The sequence below is a fragment of the Numenius arquata genome, chromosome 4, assembly GCF_964106895.1.
Source record: "Numenius arquata chromosome 4, bNumArq3.hap1.1, whole genome shotgun sequence".
Classification (NCBI taxonomy): domain Eukaryota; kingdom Metazoa; phylum Chordata; class Aves; order Charadriiformes; family Scolopacidae; genus Numenius; species Numenius arquata.
This window is the reverse complement of record NC_133579.1, coordinates 40,541,291-40,562,780: the sequence shown is the minus strand read 5'-3', so window position 1 is coordinate 40,562,780 and position 21,490 is coordinate 40,541,291. Positions and strand designations below refer to the sequence as shown.

The 21,490-nt window shown below is 39.9% G+C and overlaps 1 protein-coding gene across 3 annotated transcripts in view; it reads left to right on the top strand.

Moving 5' to 3' along the window:
- Nucleotides 1-21,490, top strand: part of FHOD3 (formin homology 2 domain containing 3) — a 398,400-nt gene that overhangs the window by 272,744 nt on the left and 104,166 nt on the right. For 2 of the 3 annotated variants that reach the window (XM_074146891.1, XM_074146890.1), the window contains exons 9-10: nucleotides 5,378-5,521; nucleotides 7,829-8,067. In XM_074146891.1, the coding sequence (XP_074002992.1) occupies nucleotides 5,378-5,521; nucleotides 7,829-8,067 (383 nt within the window). The remainder of the gene's footprint in view (nucleotides 1-5,377; nucleotides 5,522-7,828; nucleotides 8,068-21,490) is intronic. The other variant, XM_074146889.1, reaches the window with a different exon arrangement.

The window sequence follows — 21,490 nt, the reverse complement described above, 5'->3', positions numbered from 1 at the left end:
AAATATTTTTATGTGTTGATTCTTTTATCATCGTGTAGTTGATTCCTTTAGTCTGAGTTTTTCACTACATTTAAAGCTATTTTTAGGAGGAGGCAGTTCTTTAAAAACACACAAAAAGAAAAAGCATCTTGCAGTCAAAGGAGCAAGGCAGTTATGAAGATCAAGGAAGAGAGGAATCCCACAATGCCACGCTTATAATTATGATCTGGCTTATGGACAGCTTTATGATGTTTTTAATCGGATTTTTTTCATGATTATAGAGAAAACAGCAAGCAGCATGTCACAGTTGTAATTTTTTTCCCCCACAGAGCATACAAAGAAGGCTCAGATGGTTTCAGCTTCTCTAGACAAGGAAATGTCAAAGTTTTCAGTGCAGGCAAAGTCCTCGCGAGGGATTTGTCTTAAGGAAGCATACTTCTCCTTTTTCTTTCTCTGCGTATACGTTTATGTACAGACTGCTTTCCTTCCTGCTCAAAAGCAGAAAACACATCTGCCCAGACATAAGAATTGCTCCAGTCCTTTTATCCTCTCCCTCTCTTTTGTTAATGCTTAACCAATTTACTTATGCTGACATTTCATTAACCCTCTCTTAATTTGGGAGGATTTAGGCATAATGAGTCTCTGAAATGAGATTGATCCCAATACAGATAGTTCAGGTTATGTATAGTTCCAATATAACCTTTGTTATTTTACTTTGGTTAGTCCTTATGGTCTGTTAGATCTTATTCTAATCTCTACGTTCTTAATTTTTGTTACTGAGGTACAGATAGATTAAAGCCTTTATGTTTTCTTTATAGATGAAAAAAAGCCCTACTCATACATGCAGAAAGAAATTCTGTGTTTGTGAGAACACAATTCACTTTCTGTTTACTTTCTCTTAAACCTCTTCATAATTGGGATTACACTGGAAGCTTTGTAGTTATAAGATTACTCTTGATTTTCTTTTTAACTGTACTTAATATTGCTTGTTCTCTCACATCATGCAATACATTTTTTTTTTTAAAAAGGTAGAGAAAATAATTATGAGGTATATTAAAATTAATACATTTTGCTATAGTTGGACTACACTGAATGTTTTTTAGCAGGTCCAGTATAAGATTAGAATTTAAGCACCAGCTTCCAGGCCAGTGGTTACTAGGGGGAGCTTAGTGACGGACCGCTCACGAGTGGTCCGTCAGCTGTAGCTGAAAAAGTGCTGTTTCAGTCCATTGTGACATTAATACAGCAGCTGGCACGTCGATTTTTGGTGACCTGCCTTAAGAACATCGCAACTGCCACACTGGAACAATGATCTTCTTACATCCTATGTCTGACACTGGCTGCACCAGATGTTTTAGAAGTTGCGGTTCCTGGGGAAACACATAGATGAGAGATGCTTCTTCCTATCCCAAAGCAATTGAAAACTCGGCTGGTGCCCGTAAGCATGTTTACCATCTAGTGCTTTTCACAGTAGCATGTAAGATTTTGATAATGTCTCTGTGTCTGGTGCCTGGGCCTTCTAATGAAGCCCATTCTGTTGGATGTGTAGTAACTAGAGCAGTACTCCTCTATTACTTGGACTTGCATGTAGAACGTTGTGCACCAATGTTCTACGTGCACCAACATTTAGCTGGACTTTCTCTTGTCTGTACCCTCTCTGCACCGTTGGTTTATACTGTGATTGTTTTGTAAATGACAGAAGGCACCATACTTACTAGTTTTACTAGCTAGTATCAGCCAGGGCTACACATTTTAAAAACTGAAAATGAAGACAGCCTTTCAGTCTTGAAGCCAAGCATAGGGTAGCACTAATTAATGACAGGTTTTGTTCAGAAGTAACTGAGGATACACAGTGATAAGGATATTATGCTGTTACGAGTTGAGTATGTTGTCTAATAGTTTTTATCATCTAGGAAAACATTTGGCTGTTATACTCCCATAAAAGTGTTTGTTGGTTTTTTGGGTTTGTTTTTTTTTTTACCCCTGCTACTACTACATCAGTTTCCTTGCCTTTCTTTCCTTGGGACTGTTACAGTTAGAAGCAGGTAAAACATATGGTTTAGGCTTTGGTAAAAATGTGGTTAAGAAGATATATCAAGCTCAATACTCTCAGGCTGAGGTTTTGGTTTTAATTTAGTTCACCATTCCAAAAGCAGCCACTTGAGAGGGAGGAACACAAAGTTGCATGGGCTTTCCCACAAGGGCTTGAGAGCAACTTGTGAAATCACACAACAAACAAATAAAAATCTTAATTCTGGGATGCTGCCACAAACCAAAACTGGTTAGAGGCATAGGAATGTGTCTTGACATTCATTTTCATGCTTCCTTTGTACACCTGAGTTTTGAACATAACAAAATATGGCAAGCAAAGCACACAGTGTGGTTTAAACGTGCTTCTCCAAGTGGCTAAATTTTAATTCTCTAGGCAGGAGGAAATATTTGGGACTTGTATGTATATTTTGATATTGCAGTTTCATTTCGAACTTCAGCAGGTACTCAGGAAGGGGCCAGGACCTTGGATGGTCCTGCCCTGCCCCATTTCTGACCTCTGCTCTGGTGGCTGCAACTTTTGTTTCCTTTATAAAGCCACCAGGAAAATGGGGGGCCACTCGTTTTCCAATATCACAAGCCAGAATTAATCAGTCATTTCTGCAAGTACCTCACGTGCCTTGTGTTTAGTTACTGCAAATATCTTTCTCCTGGGCTAAGCTGAACTGACCTTGTTGTGACACCAGAGGTGCCCTTTTACATCCCATTTTATAACGTTAGAAATTGAATTTGATACGCATTAGGCTCTGAAAATGGATCTGTGAGTTTAATGACAAACCATGGAAAGGAAAAATATTTGATTTCTATACTTGGGAGTTCAATTGCCCAGTTCTGGCCAGTAGCATGCAGTGAAGATTAGATTTCCACTGCTGCATGATTTAAAATTATATTAACCAATAAAAGGCTGCTGACAGAAGCAGGGTTGCCAGTAAATACTACCTTATGCTGCTCTTTTCCCTGTCTACAGCCTGCCTGACCTCAGATTTTTTAAAAAAGCTATGCTTGAAGGCAGGTAATCTGCATATCAACATTAAGACCATTTCCTGATATTTTAAGAGGTAAGATATTTTAAGACCTCAGAAGGTCTGTGCAGAAGATCTGACTATTTGTCCACCCTTTTGCGTGTTAGATATCACATCTTACTGTGCCTGAAGGCACCCAGGTCAGCATAGCTGCTGTCTACTTCCTCCATAAGCAAGAGAAAGTGTGATAGACAGTTTTCTGTCCTAGTATTTCCATATCTGTGTTAAAGCTCCATTGAATTTACAGTGCAATAGCTTCATTTGCTGAATCCTCAGATTTCTACTCAATGCTAGGTGTCAGTTTAGGAAAGAACAGAACGTATGTGGTATCTACTTTCAGCACTGTTCAGGAAAATTTAGTTCCATGGTCTTCATTGGCTTTTTAAAAATAGGCTTAAATACTGTCCTGGACAGAGGCAAATTCTTAACTAGAGCCTGAACATATAACCCTAAACATATAACCCTAACACTTCATTGGTATTTGTGCAGAGCATTCCTGTTGCAGTGGACCTCATCAGACATCAGGCAATAGTCCTGTAAGGACTGCAGAAGAAGCTGTTGCTGTGTTTTGTTTAGTTTAAAAAAAAACAATTACATTTAAAGTACCTTGGTGATGCTCATTTTCCAGTGCCTCATTTCACAGGAAAGAGATACTTTAACAGGGCAGGATATGTCAGCTCTCTCCTTCTCTCTCCTGTTAGTCACCAATTCAGACCAATTTTTCTGAATGTAAAGCTTCTTGTTGTAGGGAGGCAGCCCAGAATGGCTGCTCTCTTCTGCATTCTGCTGCCCAGAGCCGCTTTGCAAAAGCCATGCTCTGGAAAACCACTGTTCTCAGAGTGCAATTCATCCCATCCCAGGCATGAGAAGATGAAACTCTTTCTGAAGAGGGCCAGTTTTTTGCATGTGCTGTCTCTGTCTCTCACTCTTTCCTTCCTCTACTGGGAGTATAGATAAATTCCTTAGCTAATTAAATAGGAGAGAGGAAACGATTTCAGAGTAAGCATCTCTCTGGTAAGCTAATCCAGAATAACTGTTGCTTCCAGTCTGCACTCACACGTATTTTCCAGAAATGGCTTTGTATAGACTGGTTCTTGCAATGAGGTGTATGTTGCTCTGCAAGTAGGTTGCACAGTATGTTCAGTAGTTTCTACTCAACATGTGCAGGATTACACTCACTTTTCTGCATCATCTATAAGGAGCAGTAAAAAATCAACACAAGCTGGGCAGAAGTCAATGGCGAACCAGAATAATAGTGTTTTCTGTTAACTTTGTAAATGTCTGCAGGACTCCGGTGGATGAAGTTCACTTGTGCTCATTGGACAAAGTTGTCCAATGCCCATGTCCTCTTCCCCTGTATCACTCTTCAGTAAATCTGTGAGGGGCTAGATTTGATCCCTCTTGCTACATACACTGCGGTGGCATACTTTGCCATACATGGTATGCTGGAGAAGACCACCTTCCTTTTCTCAGTTTTCTGAAGTCACCAAAAAAATGGGAAATGACTGTGATAAGAAAAGTGCTCTCTCTTGAACACAGAGCAGGTGGCATAGAAAGCTCTGAACTCAAAACAGTTCATTTTCAATAGCTGTTATTATTGGCATTCTTTATCTTCTAATGTGCAAAAGCCCCTCTCCAGTGTCACTGGTAACAACTTACCCTGTAAGCAGGAATTAATAACTCAACATTTTATAGGAGTTAAGGAGTCAGCGTACCTTTAATAAGACTTTTCAAGTTGAAAGGGTGGGAGGAAAGGAGTCGATATCTCTGTAATATAAAACAATTTGTGCACTGGGAGGATGACCTCTGCTGCAGGTGTTGAGGACAGTAGGCACATGGTGCAGGATATTTCCTGCTGTCCTGACATCACACAGCTGTGCATTGGACTTTTTCTTCTTAAGGCCAAATTTACAGGAATCAGTAGGAAATCAGCTTCACTGGTTTTAGCTAAACCATTTTTTTCTCTCTCTTTGCTTTTATCCCTGTGTTTGATGCTTTAACGTTCTCTGTTCTTTAAATCTGTACTTGAATGAAGCCAGGAAGAATCCAACTGTGTATTTTAAAGACCCATATTTTCCATACTTCTTTGTATAAAATAACAACATTGATTTGTTTTGCCAATTACTCATTTTTCTACACAGTGCACAGAGTTGTTTGTTAAAAGCTGTGCCACTTGTTTTTTATTTTCTAGCGGTGTCTCTAATACCACATCATGGGTTTTACTTTATTGAAATCATACGTAGCACCACTTGCCACCCGCTTCTAAAAACCTTTGTTTAATTCTTTTCAAAACAAACAGATTTAAATGTTTTTCCTTTGATTCTTAGACGCTGTCGGGGTTGCCAGATCAAGACTCTTTCTACGATGTGGTGGACTGTCTGGAAGAACTAGGCATTGAAGCTATTTCACAGAGACACTTGAACAAGAAAGGAACAGACTTGGACTTAGTTGAGCAATTTAACATTTATGAGGTAACATAACATGCCCTGTTTTATGCATCTTACAGCTTGTGCAGACTTCAAAGCCAAGAGGAGGGGGGGAATGTAACCTAGGTGAAATTTTGTTATCTCTTTTATTTTAAAAGAAAAACATCTGGTTGCTAGAATTATTACACACATTCATATATGTGACCTGCTACAGTACATACCTGTGTTTAATGCAAATGCATTTCATATTAGAGCTGGGGCATACTCCAAGGCAAACCAACACATTTACTAGCCTCCTTAGAGGCAGTTCTGCCTACAATTAAAACTTTCTCAGACTGCTAGTTACACCTCCTGAAGTAAATTCAAGTTCTTTCCATATGCAAAAGTATTCAGCTCATGAAAAAGGTTCGGCTGAGCTCAGCTTCACAAATGCCACTTGTTCTGCAGCTGAATACCCAGCAAGTCCTTGTTTACGAGTTTACACTGGACCAGATCCTATACAGTTTGCAGCAATGGAGTAATGAGTGACTCCACATTCACCACCAAGGTATAAAATAACTACTTCTGAAGTATTTATAGGTAAGGGTAGGATATCCAGTTTCTTAATAATTTGCTGCTTTTCAGACTTCAAGAAGTGTTGGAGCAGGGAGGTTTAGGCTGAAGTTAATGTAATGTAAATGGGAATTCGTGTTCTGGTGTGATGAAATGAAACTACTTTACCTCCATCTAAGTCCAGCAACAGATTTGGTAGATATGATTCTCCATTTTCTTCATCAACTCTACACCCACGTCACTTCACTAACTTTAGCAGAGATAAGTTTTATATACAGCAGTTTGCAGGAAGAGTCAGGCCAAAATAGGAACATGAGAGTGAGAGGGCTCCATGTTTTTCTTTCTTTTTCTATTGTCAGAGGCACGAGCTCATAAAATCCCTTTTAAAAGATGATATTAATCTTAGCAGGTGGTTTTGTGCAGGCTTAGTTGGGTAACCGCTTTCTCTTGATGACCAGACTAAATTTAGACATGCCTATGCACATTCTTTCTTTTTTCTGCCAATGTTGCTCTGTATCTGAAAAATCTCTTCTTCCCCACTGAAACAGGGTTTTACACTCTAAGCAGGTATATCACACTTACCCCTGCCTTTGATTAAAGTCAATTCTGGTAAGAATTATCCAAATAACAAGACTAATAAAAACAAGAAGATATCGTTCTTCTGATCACCCATATCGCCCTCTTCTGTACCTCTGCGTATTTGAATAGATCTTTCTCATATAAAGATTACTTAAATGTTATGCTGCATTCCAGGTGAGATCCACCAGTAATTTTGTTGTTTCTGCCAGCGATATCTCTCCTCACGTACCCAACGGTAACACTTGCTTTGTTTTTGTTAGTGGTATGTCACATTGACATGCTAAGGATGTGCTGTTGTTCAAGATACTAGGTATTGCACCCATATTTTACTCCTCTACTATTTCCAGCTGATGAGGTCCCAACCTGTGTCCGAAGCTTCTGTCAAATGTCATTGTGGCCATGCTATTCTCAGCATCATTCTTTTCTGATATTATACATACATTCCTCTGTATTGACAGTGCTTCTGAACTGGCAGAAAATACTGAATTTTCCACTGAAAGACATACATGAAAGTAATTATACTAACCTGAAAATTGGGAGACTTAGAGGAGATGTGTGGTCTGCATTTTTTTCTTTTAATCTGTTGTGGTACCAGTTTATAGAAATAGTTTTGTTTGTTAGTTTTTTTCCTTTGTTTGCTTTGCAGGAACATCTAAAAATTTTTAAGAGGAGATTTTTAAGAGGAATGCAGTTACATATACATCTGCTGATCTTTTCCTTGGCAGGGGAGAAATGATGGCAGTATTCTAAAATACTTTGTAAAGTAGTAGATGGTAACTTCCACTCGATCATTACAAGTGTCATGGCTGAACATGAGGAAATGTTCAGTCAGTCAATGCATGAGAGTTTTTTCTGTTGATTTCACTAGACCCAAGACTTCATCTGAGTATTTTGGAAGGAAATAAAGAGAGCGTGGTGTCCAACACTGCTCAGCTTCCTTGAAAATCAAGTCCTACATAAAAAAAATAAAAAGAAAAAAACTAGGAGATATATAAACGTGTTGTTACAGGTCCTGTAGTGTTCTATACATAATTCCGTTATTAGAGCTGCTACACTCCACTAATGGATAGACGGTAACTTACAGGGATAGCTATAGAAATGGTGATGCTAATAGGAATTAATCAAGTTGAGATCAGTGACTTTTTAAAGCCTAGGTGTGAAGACGTGTGGCGCCTAAAGGAACTGGGTCGGAAGCCTTGTTTTTCTTCCTTTCTTTCTCAGATGACCCTGAGACATGAGGATGGAGATGAGAGTGCTGACCCCCCTCCCAGCGGGCGCAAGGATCGCAGAAGGGCCAGTCTTGGTGCTAGCGAGCGAAGGGGGCTGGAGCGCCGACGGAGCCGCAGGCATTCAGTACAGAACGTCAAAAGCACTTTATCGGCCCCTGCGAGTCCATGCGGTCAGTCGAACTCTAGTTTCATGCTGGGCCACGGACAGCGCGTTGAAGATCTCAGTGAGAGGTAAGAGCGTGCGCTGGAGAATAGTTCTTTCTTTTCCCCTATCACTTTATCTTATATTCATTGCACTTTATTAATCTGTCAGACTTTTGTTTTCTTTTTTCTCTCTTTCCACTGAATTCAAAAAGAAAAAAAAGTCATATTTAAAGTTAAAACAAAAAAACCCAAAAAGCATCAAAAAGAAATGAATTTGTAGGTGACTTGATTTATCTACCTAGCTACTTTCCTTGGTACCATCTACCATAAGTAAATGGACCCAAACCACATGAGGTAAAGCGTTTGATGTGGGAACTAACCAAGGTTAATCTCGTCCATTGACAGATTTTATATTCAATATAGCGACATAATAGAAGATTGTAACAAGGGCATAGTCACATTAATGCAGAGCTGTTTGTCCTGTATTTGTGTCATGGTTTAACCCCAGCCAACAGCTAAGCACCACACGGCCACTTGCTCACTCCCCCACAGCAGGATGGGGGAAAAGAATTGGAAGGATAAAAGTGAGAAAACACATGGGTTCAGATAGAAACAGTTTGGAATAATATAATAGTAATTAATTAATAATAATTAAAAAATTAATTAAAAGAAAAATAACAAGGGGAGAGAAATAAAGCCCAAGAAAGACAAGTGATGCAGATGAAAACAATTGCTCACTACCAACCAGCCGATGCCCAGCCAGCCCCAAGCAGCAGCCTCCCCTGCCAGCCTCCCCCCAGTTTTATTGCTGAGCCATGACGTCATGTGGTGTGGAATATCCCTAGGGTCAGTTGCTGTCAATTGTCCCGGCTGTGTGCCCTTCCAGCTGCTTGTGCACCCCCAGCCTACTCACTGGTGGGGTGGTGTGAGGAACAGAAAAGGCCCTGACTCTGTGTAAGCTGTGCTCGGCAATGACGAAAACATCCCTATAATATCAGCACTGTGCCCAGCGCAAATCCAAAACATAGCGCCATTCTAGCTACCTTGAAGAAAATTAACTCTATCCTAGCCAAAACCAGCACGTTCTCCATCCCTTATTGTATAGCATTTACGTCATGCTCAGGTCCCACACTATCCAGTACATCCTCATTAACCACCACCACCCTTCCCATCAGCACAATATGTTACTGTTCATTCTTTCCCTCCTCACACTTTGCAATCAGCATTCCAGTATAAATATTCTCCTTTGAGGCTACACTATAGTAGTGAATATATCTAACGTTTTGTAATTAGTGAAAGAGAGGCAGTAATGACTAGTTGAGCAGCAGTCTGTAACACTAGTCAGTCAAAGCTAGTGGTGTTGCCCATCCCGTAGCACTTGGCTTGGGCTATGCATGCTTAGAAAAAAAGGGAGCTGCAGATCCTCAGCTTGTCAGATTACCACAGAAGAGGGCTGGAATTAATTTTGCCTAAGTTAGATGTCTGATCAGCTCGCCTCCCTTTGATGTCAGTGGAGTGCAGCAAGCACTGGTAGGCCTTCAGTTATCTAACGTATTCTACATGCCTGAAATTTCAGCCAAGATGAATCATGCTCTGAAACTGGCTGTTGACTATGAAGGGAATCTGGCTGACTAGCTCAGGTGAAGATACCTACACTGCAGATAGCTAAAGCTGGACACTGTCATCTCGTGGCTGAAGGTGCAATTTGCAAAACCAAAGCATGCTCCATGAAGAGCATATTTTGTGTTGATTATAACATTTAGGAAGTTCTTTGGGGGTTTCTGTTGGTTAGCACTGGATGTGAACTTAGCGCTTTAAAATCCTGCATTACATGAAAAGCAGCCCTTCTTGCAAAGCAAACAGAGTTGACTAAAGTTTAATAACTTCAGGCAATATGAAAATACAAGATTCCAGATAATTCAAACAGTATCTGCGTGTTATATACCACGTAGTGGCTTTGGGTTTCTTTCTTTTTTTTTTTCTTTTTTTTTTTTCTTTTTTTTTCTTTTTTAATTTTTTTCCTTGCATTTGGCAACACATTCATGCTGTTTTCTGTCACCTTCTGTTGGCTGGGCCCTTAGTGAGCTGGAGGCTGAGAGCCCTGTGGTCTTACAGGCTGATGATGAGGATGACAGTGCATTTGAGGCTGAGTTTAAAGCATCTTCAGTGTGAGTACACCTGGGGGCTTCAGCCGCTCTGCATGAGATGCCTCGAGCATGATCTTGGGCCCTGCTTCATGGCTTAACCAACGTGACTGAGAATCTGTACCCATGGATGTGCAGCAGATATCGTTGATTTGTTAAACTGATTAATTTGGCTTAGAAATAAGGGGATGCTTCAACACTACGAAAATTGTTCATTCTTTTACTGTAGTTAAACAAATGCAGTTCATGCAAAATGACAACCGCTACCATACATTTTCTCACTATTAATGTTTGCTTACTAGCTTTATTTTGCAGTCTTCACTAATTCCTGATGAATTTGTGTTTGAGCTGATCGTTAGTATCAGGGCAGTAGAAACATGGCAGATTAGTTTCCTGAGTTCTTTGAAATACTGTTTTCACTGATGTAGCATAATTTCAATAATTATTATTCATATTTCAATAATTATTTTCAATAATAATACTAATTATGTTCCTTTTCTGAAAAAAATTATCCAGTTCTGGTCTACACCCTCTTTGAAACAGACATAATTTAAAGCATAATTTAAGCTTAAAACCAAGAAAGAAATCTTTAAGCAATCAAATTTAATTGTGTGTTGTCCTTGGTATCCTCTCTAGGAAAATAATTAAATTCTCTTCAACTCCATTTGGAATTTCGAATTTTCTCACCTGCCTCTCTAAGGAAAGAGGCATTCAATTAGGAATATATGTAACACTGATCTTTACTTCACATATTAGTTAAATAAAAAGCCTTTTCCCCATTCTCCAACCCTCATAGCAGGTAAAGACAGGGAGTATTTACTTGTAGCTAGCAAATCAGATTTTTTCCCATTGGGCATTACAGACTATGGAATATTTTTCGGTACTTGAAGATGCAAGTTCTATGCCCAGTGAAATTCTCAAAGTTGCCATGACAAGAAGCTAGTCAATTGTTGGCTCTTCCATAAATCCTGTTGGGTTTCTGGTAAACAAGTATTTCAGAAAAGCTGATTCTGTCCTTCACGTTTTTAGTCTCATCATCTATCCAAATCTGTACTTGTGGTAGGAAGAGGAAAACCAGCATTCCTGCCTATCGTATCCCAGTGAGTCTCTCAGTTTTCAGTGAAATAGTCCAGATGAATGCAACAGTATCTCTACACCTGATAGCGAAGCTGAGACAAAAAAAAAAAAAAAGTAAATGCTTCATGGCTTCTATTCATTAACATTTAAACAGAAAAATAGTGAAGTTGAATGGCTCCTACAAAGTTTTTACATATTTATAAAGTTTGAATTAACCTTAAGTAGAAAGAGGTTTTTCTCTCTGCATTGTTCCTACTGGAATCAATTTTTCAAATTTCAGCACGTGTTTTCTGATGCAACATACTTCTTGAAGGATTTTAATAGAGCATCATAACTTTAGGCCTTGCTGCAAGTTATAATGAAATTTTAAAATATGTAAAAATATGATGCAGCCATCACCTGGTTTTGTCAAAAGAAATGCTTGTTGTGTCTCTTCTGCTTTCATGATTAATGTTGTAGAGAGGAATCTATACAAATAGATAAAAGTTACTTATTACCTCTCTAAACCGAAAGTAACATTTGCTCATCCAGGAAAGATCTGTCTTCTGCTAATGCTCTTCTTTTGGTTCATAATCCTAGTCCTCTGGAGGAAGGAAAAATTTCGCAGTAAGTTTTTGCAGTGCTGTATTTTCTAAAAAGTAGTCTGCAAAAGGGGTTTCAGTCTCTTTATTCTTTCACCACATACTCTTTACCAATAGGAAACACGTAATGATATTAATGATAATCTTACTGTGTTGCTCCTGCTGGTATCTAAGCTTTGTGTGTGGTTGCGGATGTCTGTGTCTGGTTTTAGAGTGGATTACCACCATCAAGTTCAGTGGAATTGCTTCTGATGAGACATGGTTAGAGATTAAAGTCACACTCTTACACTGTAGTACATTGTGTTTTGGGCAATATTCTTGGTTATTTTTGCACTTCACTGCCAAAATCAGTAGAAGGTTCAAGTTCTTCCTCAGCATTCTCCTTCCCACAGTGTTCATGTTTCTTTCTTTCTAACTCCATCAGCTGGTTTGGTGGTTACTTTGCTTTTGTTTACCACATCAAACAGGTTGCCCACAGTCATCTGCTTTCTGTCAACCGATAAGTCTTCCAAAAAGAGAAAAATCCATGGTGCCGGTAAAACAAAAAAAGACAATATTGGCCAAATTCTGTTCTGTCTCACAATGCTCTATATCCAGAAAAGTTGTCTGAAGTCAATGGAGTTGCTCTGATTTATGCCAGGCTAATTGAGAGCAGACTTTGCGTTTTGACCTGGGAAAAGTTGACCGTAAATGCTAAGGGCAACCAAAAGGAAAACTTGCAGGCCTTTTTCATCCATTTGGCAACCTTCTTCCAAACGAAATGTATTGCTTTTTCACTTGTGGTTCAAAACAAATAAAGACCCAAATCTGCTTTGTGTTAAAATAGTTTTCATGGAGAGTGAAACCCAGGCTAATGTGCCTGTTACTAAAAAAATAAATAAAGAAGTTGATAACGACTCCTAACTAAGAAAAGCTGAAGTCTGGTTTAAGGATATATAGCTGCTGCAGGGTACTTTAAAGGCTGGTCCTGACCACCAGCAGGTTTGCTTTGCTCAAAATTTCTTTCTTTTACCATGATGGCATAGAGCACCAAAAACCTGGGGGGAACTTCAGTCCTGTTAACATGATGTTTTAAATGCTTCACTGAGGGCACCTCCTAAGGTTTTCTGCACTGGTCCAAATTGAGTGCTCTCAATCTGCGGTCTAGCATGCTGTTTCTCAAGCAGTAGACTTTTAAATAAGTTCTTCCATGGGGTTGGTTTTTTTCTTTTTAAAGTAAAACTAGCTTTTTCCAACCACACAATGGACAGAGCCAGGGAAGAATGTAAGGAGTGGCATGAACTTGCACTAGATTGATGTTGTATTTTATGCGGTGATTTCCAGCAACATAAGCATTAAAAAACAAATTGATGTCTGTCTGTCTGTCTGTTGGTCTGGCTCTGAGGGAGTAGAAGGCAGGTAGTTGGAAGTTCTCAGTGCTGTCTTGAGCGCTGAACAGGTGCTCTGCAAGAGCCCTATACATACAAACCAGCAACAAGTACTTCTCCCAGTTTTTTAAATTAATGTGTTTCACATTTTGCTGTGCATTTCCCTTTCTTCAATACTGCACTGCATAGCGACCTTCCCGTCTCTCTCCCTGGGATTCCCATCACAGCTGTGTCAGCCAGACTTAGCAAATGTAGTCAAGGGAGCTTCTATGAGATTTACACTGACACCTCTTACCAGCATTTGAGTGAATGGCTCTGTCAAAGCTTTGTGGAATTAATTACATTCAAAGACTGATGATTATGAAGTTGTGAATAGCTAGGATTAGGTATTTACCTTACTGTACTAGACTCTCTGCTTTCTTCTTCTTCTTTTTCATAGCTTTGATTTGTTCTATATCATCAAAAATCGCAAAAGAATTGCTAGGATTGATCATGTAACACTGTACATGTTCCTCTAGAGATAACCAGGCCTTGGTTAGGACTCGACAGTATTCCCGTGTTTGAAACCTAACAAGCAGAAGAGCTGACTGCCATCTTAAGAACCCGTCAGAGCAGAGCCTGCACCCTGAATCAGTGACTGATGCTGGATTTAAGAAGCTACCTTTTCCAGACTGTGGGACTAAAAGGGTATAAAGAATACCAACTGTTCAGGTTCACCTGGGGCTTCCAATTTTTTCAATCTGAAGACATTTGGGAAAAATGTATTGTTAAGGAAAAAGCAGTGAAGAGAGATTCACGTACCTATGAACTGTGGGGTTTTTAGGGTCCTGCCTGGAAGGCTGTTAGGACTCTTCCTCTGAGCAAAGAGTAGCACAGGGAATTCCAAAGTTTCCTGCAAATATCTGGGCTAGCTGGACACAGCACCATGGCACAGGGCACGCTGGGCTCAAGGGGTTTCACACCCTTTACAACCCTAGGGAAAAAAGTTGGAAAATTGTTGTCTAAATAAAGGAAAGCTGTGCTGAGAAGTCATAAGGATTTGTTTGTTAGAAGCTACATGTTTCTGATGCTTGAGGATGGCTCAGATGCAGGAAGAGATCGTGACGCTGTTTTGGTTTTACCAGAAAACAATGAGCACAGCTGAGCCTCTGATGCTAAGCATTTTTTCTGCATAACTTTGGATTCCTGTTGAGTTTCTAACCAACGGCACAGACCTTAGTTTGGCTGCTATGCACTATTAAATGATTATTCAAATTGCTTCATGTAGAGCCAGGCCTGCAGGAGTGGTTTGTCCAAAATACAGCTGAAATGTTTTTGGTTTCTTTTTTACTTATGATTTTCTATATTTTCATACATCCCAAACCATAACTAATCTTTGATTTTTCTCTAGCATTTACTATGGCAAAAGTCTAGTTTTTGTCATGATGTTTCAAGTTCTGGTCATTTTCCACTACACTGTGTGAAATGTTTTGATTATGTGAGTACTTATGGCTGTAAATCAAACTACTGGTTACAGTGGTGGGTGGATTTTTTTTTAGTTTAATTTTGGATGGGTACTGTCCACATCTCTTAGAGTTGCTGTCTGTGGCAAATATGATGAATGGTATGATAAGTATGAAACAGCAAAGTGAGGAGACTCAACATTAGCATTTAATGCAGGGCTCAGGCTGTGATGCGGATTATTAAAGGCCTAGAAGAGAAAAGAAGTTAATTTGGTTTTATTGCTTCAATAGAACAAAACAAATATATTTTATTCCTAGATGTTTGTCCTTGGTTCCTGTTTTTGGATATTCAAAACAACTGAGGCATAAATCTAGACAAAGCAAACATCTCCAGCATAAAGATGCAGCCACCTGTCTGTGGATACGCTAAGGATCCCCTTTAATGCATATATATGTATGTGGTCTGAGCTACCTGGCATTGTTGGTGTCTTTGAAATAGAATGACATATGATGAGTTATGGGGCAGATGTTAACTTTTCACCGCTTGGTTGGTATAGGCAAAAATGGAAATGGGTTGTAAAAGCAGGGGGTTTGAATAGGAGATTTATCCATGAAATTAAAAGGCTTGGTGAGGTCTCATCTGTTCATAGCATCAGGCCTTTATTAGTCATTGATAATAACAACATACAAAATCTAATCTGTTAAGGTGCTGCTGTTTTAGTTTTGGGACAAGGAGGACGCATTTATTTCTCTTGTGCAGATAGGGTTATTTGAAGCATGAAGTCAAGCAGACTTGAAAGGAGGTGAATAAAAATGTGAAATTTGTGATCTTACTCTCTGTAAGAATATCTTGGAAATGCCTGTAAGCAATGCAGTAGAGGAAGAGACATGAAACAGGTTAAGAAAAGTCTTCTTTCAAACCCATACCATAAACAAAAGACTCCATTTATGTATAAATAGGGATTGACCTATTAATGCATGGGTAATAATAACAAAAAAAATTAAAGTTACAGCTTGATGAGTGTCTTGTATACTGGTCCTATTACTGTCTCAGTTTGATACCAGCACTTTTTGTCTGAATTAAAATACCTCAGTGGAAGGGTTCAGATTTTGTAGTAGGGGTGCTGTTTGCTGTTTGTGGATCTTGCTGAAATGAAATGTTTTATATTTCGTGTACATGCAGAATCCAGTTGGCAGCATTGAACTTTGCTGTAAAAGCAGTGGTAGATTTTCCTTGTTTGAATTGTAGCAGAAAGCACTGAGGCTTAAATGAGGTTATAGCTGCATAGCAAATGAAAGCACAGTGAGACTTAGACTATTTTTTTCAATTTTTTTTTTTTTTTTTCACTGTGTGGTGAAAAAAGCTGTAACTCAGCTTTGGTGAATTACCTGAGGAAATGTAATGCCAAACCAGGATTTGAATACATTTCTCCAGAGTCCCATTTTAGTGTCTTATGCGCTGACCCATATGTGCCTTAGAGGATTCACCTCCACGATGTGTTCCCAGTATTTGTAAACATGATCCTCTGAGGCCAGGAAAGTTTTTTACACATATGATGAGATGGGAAGAAAAGAGGACAGGAGTTTGGCAGGATGCCATTTCCAGATCCCTCCCTTTGAAGTAAGGGGCAGTAACTGTGACCTTCAAGTGTCAACCAGTATGCAGTTCCAAGCTCTGAAAACACGGTTTCTTCTCTCTTTCTGTATGTGTTTCAGTATTTATTGCTCCTAAAGTCTCTCTACATCATGATTCTGTTTCTTTACCTCTTCTGTGCATACAGATGTAAAAACAGCAATGCTGTTCAATGATCAGAGAGTTGGGACTCTTGAAGCCTTTGGAAAGCCTTGCCAGTATCTTAAGCAAGATTCTGCCGTCTTGGTCTGCTTTGATGTATCCTATATAAACCAACTGCAGCAATGAAAAAAGCGTGGAGGCATTACCTAGATATTATTTAGGTGTGAAAAGTTGTTACTGATAATATTTTAGGGATGAGAAAATAACAGTAACCTGAAGATAAAGAACATCATAATATGAAGTTATAGAGAACACGCTGACTTTACATTATTTGTCATTTACTCAACTTTTTTTCTGAACAGTTTTCTTTATTTAGGGCAGATATACCAGGATAGTTTTCCTTTTTACCTTTGTAATTATGCATCTTCTTTTCCCTTCTGTGCAGGAGACCAAGTTTTGAGGCTGCACAAGTTGTTACCTGTATCTTTTAATGTATTTTCATCTTCACATCATTGCACCAACTGCAGTGGTGTATCGCATGTAGCAGTGGAATGGAAATGAGCAGGGGGGTTGATAGGTGGTTTTGTTTCTAATGGAGGAGGAAAGTATATTGCCATATCTTTGTATACAGGGTAATAAGTGATGAATTTAAATTATTTCCACTTCTGGCTTTCACATCATGGACTAGCTGAATCTGTTCTAGCAGCTAGGATAGAAGGAAGAAAGAAGCAGCAGAAGTGTACCAAAGCATTTGTTTGTTTTACAAGGACTTAGGAATTTGGCTATGAATTGCGCTGTCTAACCTATGAAAGTGGAATTTCACTCATAAATTGAGGACAATGGCAAGCGATTGCAAAAGAAAATAAAATTACATCCACTGTGACTTATAAAGATCTCTCCTTGATGGAACATTTTTCATTTTCTATTTGTTCACCTGTAAGGGGTTCAGAGAAGCAGCTTTCCAAGTGCTGTGCAAGAGAGAGAACAGGTCAGAGGTTTGAACGGGAGTAGAGAGCAACCTTGAAAGAAAAATTTGAGATCAACTGTAGTATTGCATTTAGAATAATATTGTGAAATGGCTAATGGTTATCTTACTTCACTGCATGTGGCCTGTAGTCCTAGTCAGGAGCTGCTGCTCTGAAAAACAGTGAAAGCTTAAATGAAAGTAATTTAAAGCAGCTAAACTGAAAAGCACTTGACTTAATTACAAAGAGAGAGACAGAACATTCCTCATCAGTAATTAACTGCACATAGGGTGATTTTCAGACAGTGTGGGAATAATGGCCAACAGCTTTACAATTCCCCAGGCCTTTCTTCTCTTGGTCACTTTGTAACTTCAAGACCCCTTTTTTCACTGAAGACCACTGTTCACATTTCTTGGGAATTTCTGTCTAATTCTGTGGGTGGTCGCAAAAGGTTCAGAAGTACACTTAGGGCCTAGTCTAATAACCTGCAAGATTAAGAAGTAAATATTTAGGAAGACTTCAGTAAAGGTTAAATGAGCCCTACACAAATTGGAATCGTATACTAAAAGGGAGATATTTTGATGTGCTGTTATCTCATTAATTAACTTTTATGTGCATTGTATGTGCACATCAGAATGTTGGTAGCCTAATTATGGCAAGACCATCCTTTTTCCTATTGTTCTATATTCAAACATTAGTGGTCAAATTCTTCCTGAATTAAAATGATTTAAAGCATGTCTTACACTTTAAAAATTTCCTTTGATGCCAGGCAGAGCAGAATGTGTTTCTGTGCTCATGCTTATTTTCTGGCTTTGGTGGTGTTTTTTTTTTTTTTCTTTTAGCACAGTCTTTGATTTTTCTGTATCTTTGGGGGGAGGGGGGGGACACAGGGGGAGTGAGAAACTTGTGTTTCTGGGCTACAAGCTAGAACAAAGAAAGCCTGAGTTCCTTCGGGCTGCATTCATCAAAACTCCATGAAGGGAAGAGTTTAGGGGGAAGCCTGGAAAGGGCAGCAGATAGATAACCTTGTACACATTGTTCAGCTCTGGGGACCAGTAAGATGGAGAGCATTTTTTGGTGCTTTGAGTTCTTGTGGAATGAGAGTCAGTGTCTTCACAGTGGTGCCTTAGTTTCAAAATCATCTAGTTGTGGCTGGCTTAGGTATGTATTAGGTATGATGCTTAGCCCCTGCCTTCAGCTAAACTTGTAGATTAATCCCTTGATTATTATTTCCTTTCGTTAATCTGTGTTGGTTAGTGTTTGTGTCTCTGCAACTTAGAGTAGCTATTTTATATCAATAGGATATTAAGTTTGATTGGCACTTTTTAAAAAAAAAAATTCTTTAAAAAGGAGAAAGGTTTTCCATTAGTTCTAAACCCTTTGCCTAGATTTTGTTTTGATGCCCTTGTGGTTCTTTATCCATAAACGTCACTGTCATAGTCTTTTTAAACATGCATATATTTTAAAGAGCTATACTTCCGTGTCAAACTTCAGTTGAAACAACTGAGCAAAAGCTGTGCCCTAGTAGATGCACGTTAGTTGCCATGACTGATGATATACTTTATAAAGATTTGTGGAGTTTTGGGCGTTTGTTTGTTTGGTGGGGGTCTTAGCCTGTAGCAGTAATCCATTTTAAAGATGAAAACAAACGCGGTGATTGTTTTGAAATTTGTTTTCACTGCTATAAAGCTTTTGTTTAAATATTTCTAATCTGATGCTGTTATCATGGAACTGAAGTAACACAGCAGTAGCCTTAAGGTTAGCTGAATAAGTCTGATCCTTCAGCATTAGCCGAAGCCCTTCCTCCCTGCTTCAGGATAAATATTTGCCTTTTGTCAAACAGGATAGGTTCCTCTGTGCTACTGAAAAACATGCTGGGTTCTGCAACCTAGTTTAATTGAAAACCTCCCTATGTATCATTTTTCTTAATTTAATTCTGCTATTGCACTGACACCAAATTTGCACGTGTATGTGGAAGGGAAAGTGAGCTTTTCCACATCATCCCTTCTCTATTGCACACAGAAATCAACAATTAACCCTGAAGGGTCTAGATGAATTCACAAATCTGCTGTTCTGTTTGGGCATCTGTCTGTCTGATGTTCTTAGCTTTACAAGAGTGTCATCTGTCTGTAGTTGGTGTTTTCCTGTTTTAATAAATAGTCAAGTGGAAAATTTCCTTTTCTACCTTTTGGGAAAGATTTAAGTAGCAGTTACTACCTGTTTTTGTGGACAGAAAATCTGTTCTTTAAAACAATACTGAGAAACAACTGCCACTATTGCTTTGGTTGAAAGAACAGCGCACTTGTCCTGCCTGTGAGCTTACCCCTCTCCTCTGATCTGAATCTGATCCACGTCCAGGGGTCTGAAACTGTGAGTTTAGTTGCTGGAAGAGGACTTTGCAAGCATTGAGCATCTCTCCTAAGCATGCATTTAGTTCTATTGTGCAAATTTCCCTTGACCGAACTTGGCCTTCCACAGGTTAAGGAGCATGCCCACCTTCAAACACAATAGGCCTGCAGCCGACACAGGCAGAGCCAGTTCCTTCCGCTGACTTTTCCAGCCAGTTGCCGTGTACCTGCTGTCCTCCTAGAGTTAATATTAGCAGAGGAAGAAACCTTTCCAGTCAAAGCTTTTTCTAAGCTTTTGATCTGGAAGTCAAGGAGATTTGAGGAAAGAGTCTGTGGCCTGACAGGAGAATCATCTGGCTTGTATCTCTAAAATTAATCCACCAGTTAAGGTGCAGTGGTGGACCCACAGACCCACTTCACTGCTACTAGGCAGCTGGAGGGGAGCGAAGACATCAGTTAACTTGCAGCCTCTGTCATAAGAAAAGCTGACTCAGATCCTTCTTTTTCAGATCAGGAAAAAAAAAGTACTTCTCATTTTTTGTCTCCATCTCAAATCTCAGCATCTGACTCTTGTGGAGCAGGCACTGCTGTGGGCTACGAGCAGCCTTGGGAATGCCAGTCCACCAAGCCAGTTGCTCTAATGGATGTGTAACATCTTCTTGGTGTACTCCGTGTGCTCTGAGCAGATGGAGTGTGCATATGATTTGCATATGCTTACTTCTTAGAGCTCACCCTCTTAATTCAGTTTTCTTTTTTATTATGCACAGTTCAGATATATATGAAATAATCAATAAGAGATTGATTTCTAGCAAAATATTCAGAATCAGAATCAGAATCAGAATCGTAGTGGTTGGAAGGGACCTCAGAGATCATCGAGTCCAACCAACAGTAAAAAAAAAAAAAAAAAAAAACACCACAAACAAAACCACCACCCACCACCTGAACACACAACAACAACAACCAAACCAAAAACCATCACCCACCCACACAGCACCCCACCACAAACCAGTAATCTTGGACACTAGAGCATGCCCTGAAGAACCATGTCTACACGTTTCTTAAATACCTCCAGGGATGGTGACTCCACCACCTCCCTGGGCAGCCCATTCCAATGCCTGATAACCCTTTCAGTAAAGAAATGTTTCCTAATATCCAACCTGAACTTCCCCTGGCGCAACTTGAAGCCATTACCCCTTGTCCTATCATCTGTGACTTGGGAGAAGAGACCGACCCCCGTCTCTCTACAGCCTCCTTTCAGGTACTTGTACAGAACAATAAGGTCTCCCCTCAGTCTCCTCTTCCCCAGACTGAACAACCCCAGCTCCCTCAGCCTCTCCTCGTAAGACTTGTGCTCCAGACCCCTCACCAGCTTCGTTGCCCTTCTCTGGACCCGCTCCAGCACCTCAATGTCCCTCTTGTGGTAGGGGGCCCAAAACTGGACACAGTACTCGAGGTGGGGTCTCACCAGTGCCGAGTACAGGGGGACGATCACCTCTCGGTCCCTACTTGCCACACTGTTCTTGATACAGGCCAGGATGCTGTTGGCCTTCTTAGCCACCTGGGCACACTGCCGGCTCATGTTCAGCCTGCTGTCGACCAACACCCCCAGGTCCTTTTCTGCCAGGCAGCTCTCCAGCCACTCTGCCCCCAGCCTATAGCGCTGCCTGGGGTTGTTGTGACCGAAGTGCAGGACCTGGCACTTGGCCTTGTTAAACCTCATCCCGTTGGTCTCGGCCCATCGATCCAGCCTGTCGAGATCTCTCTGCAGAGCCTCTCTACCCTCCAGCAGATCAACACTGCCACCCAGCTTGGTGTCGTCTGCGAACTTACTGAGGGTGCACTCGATCCCCT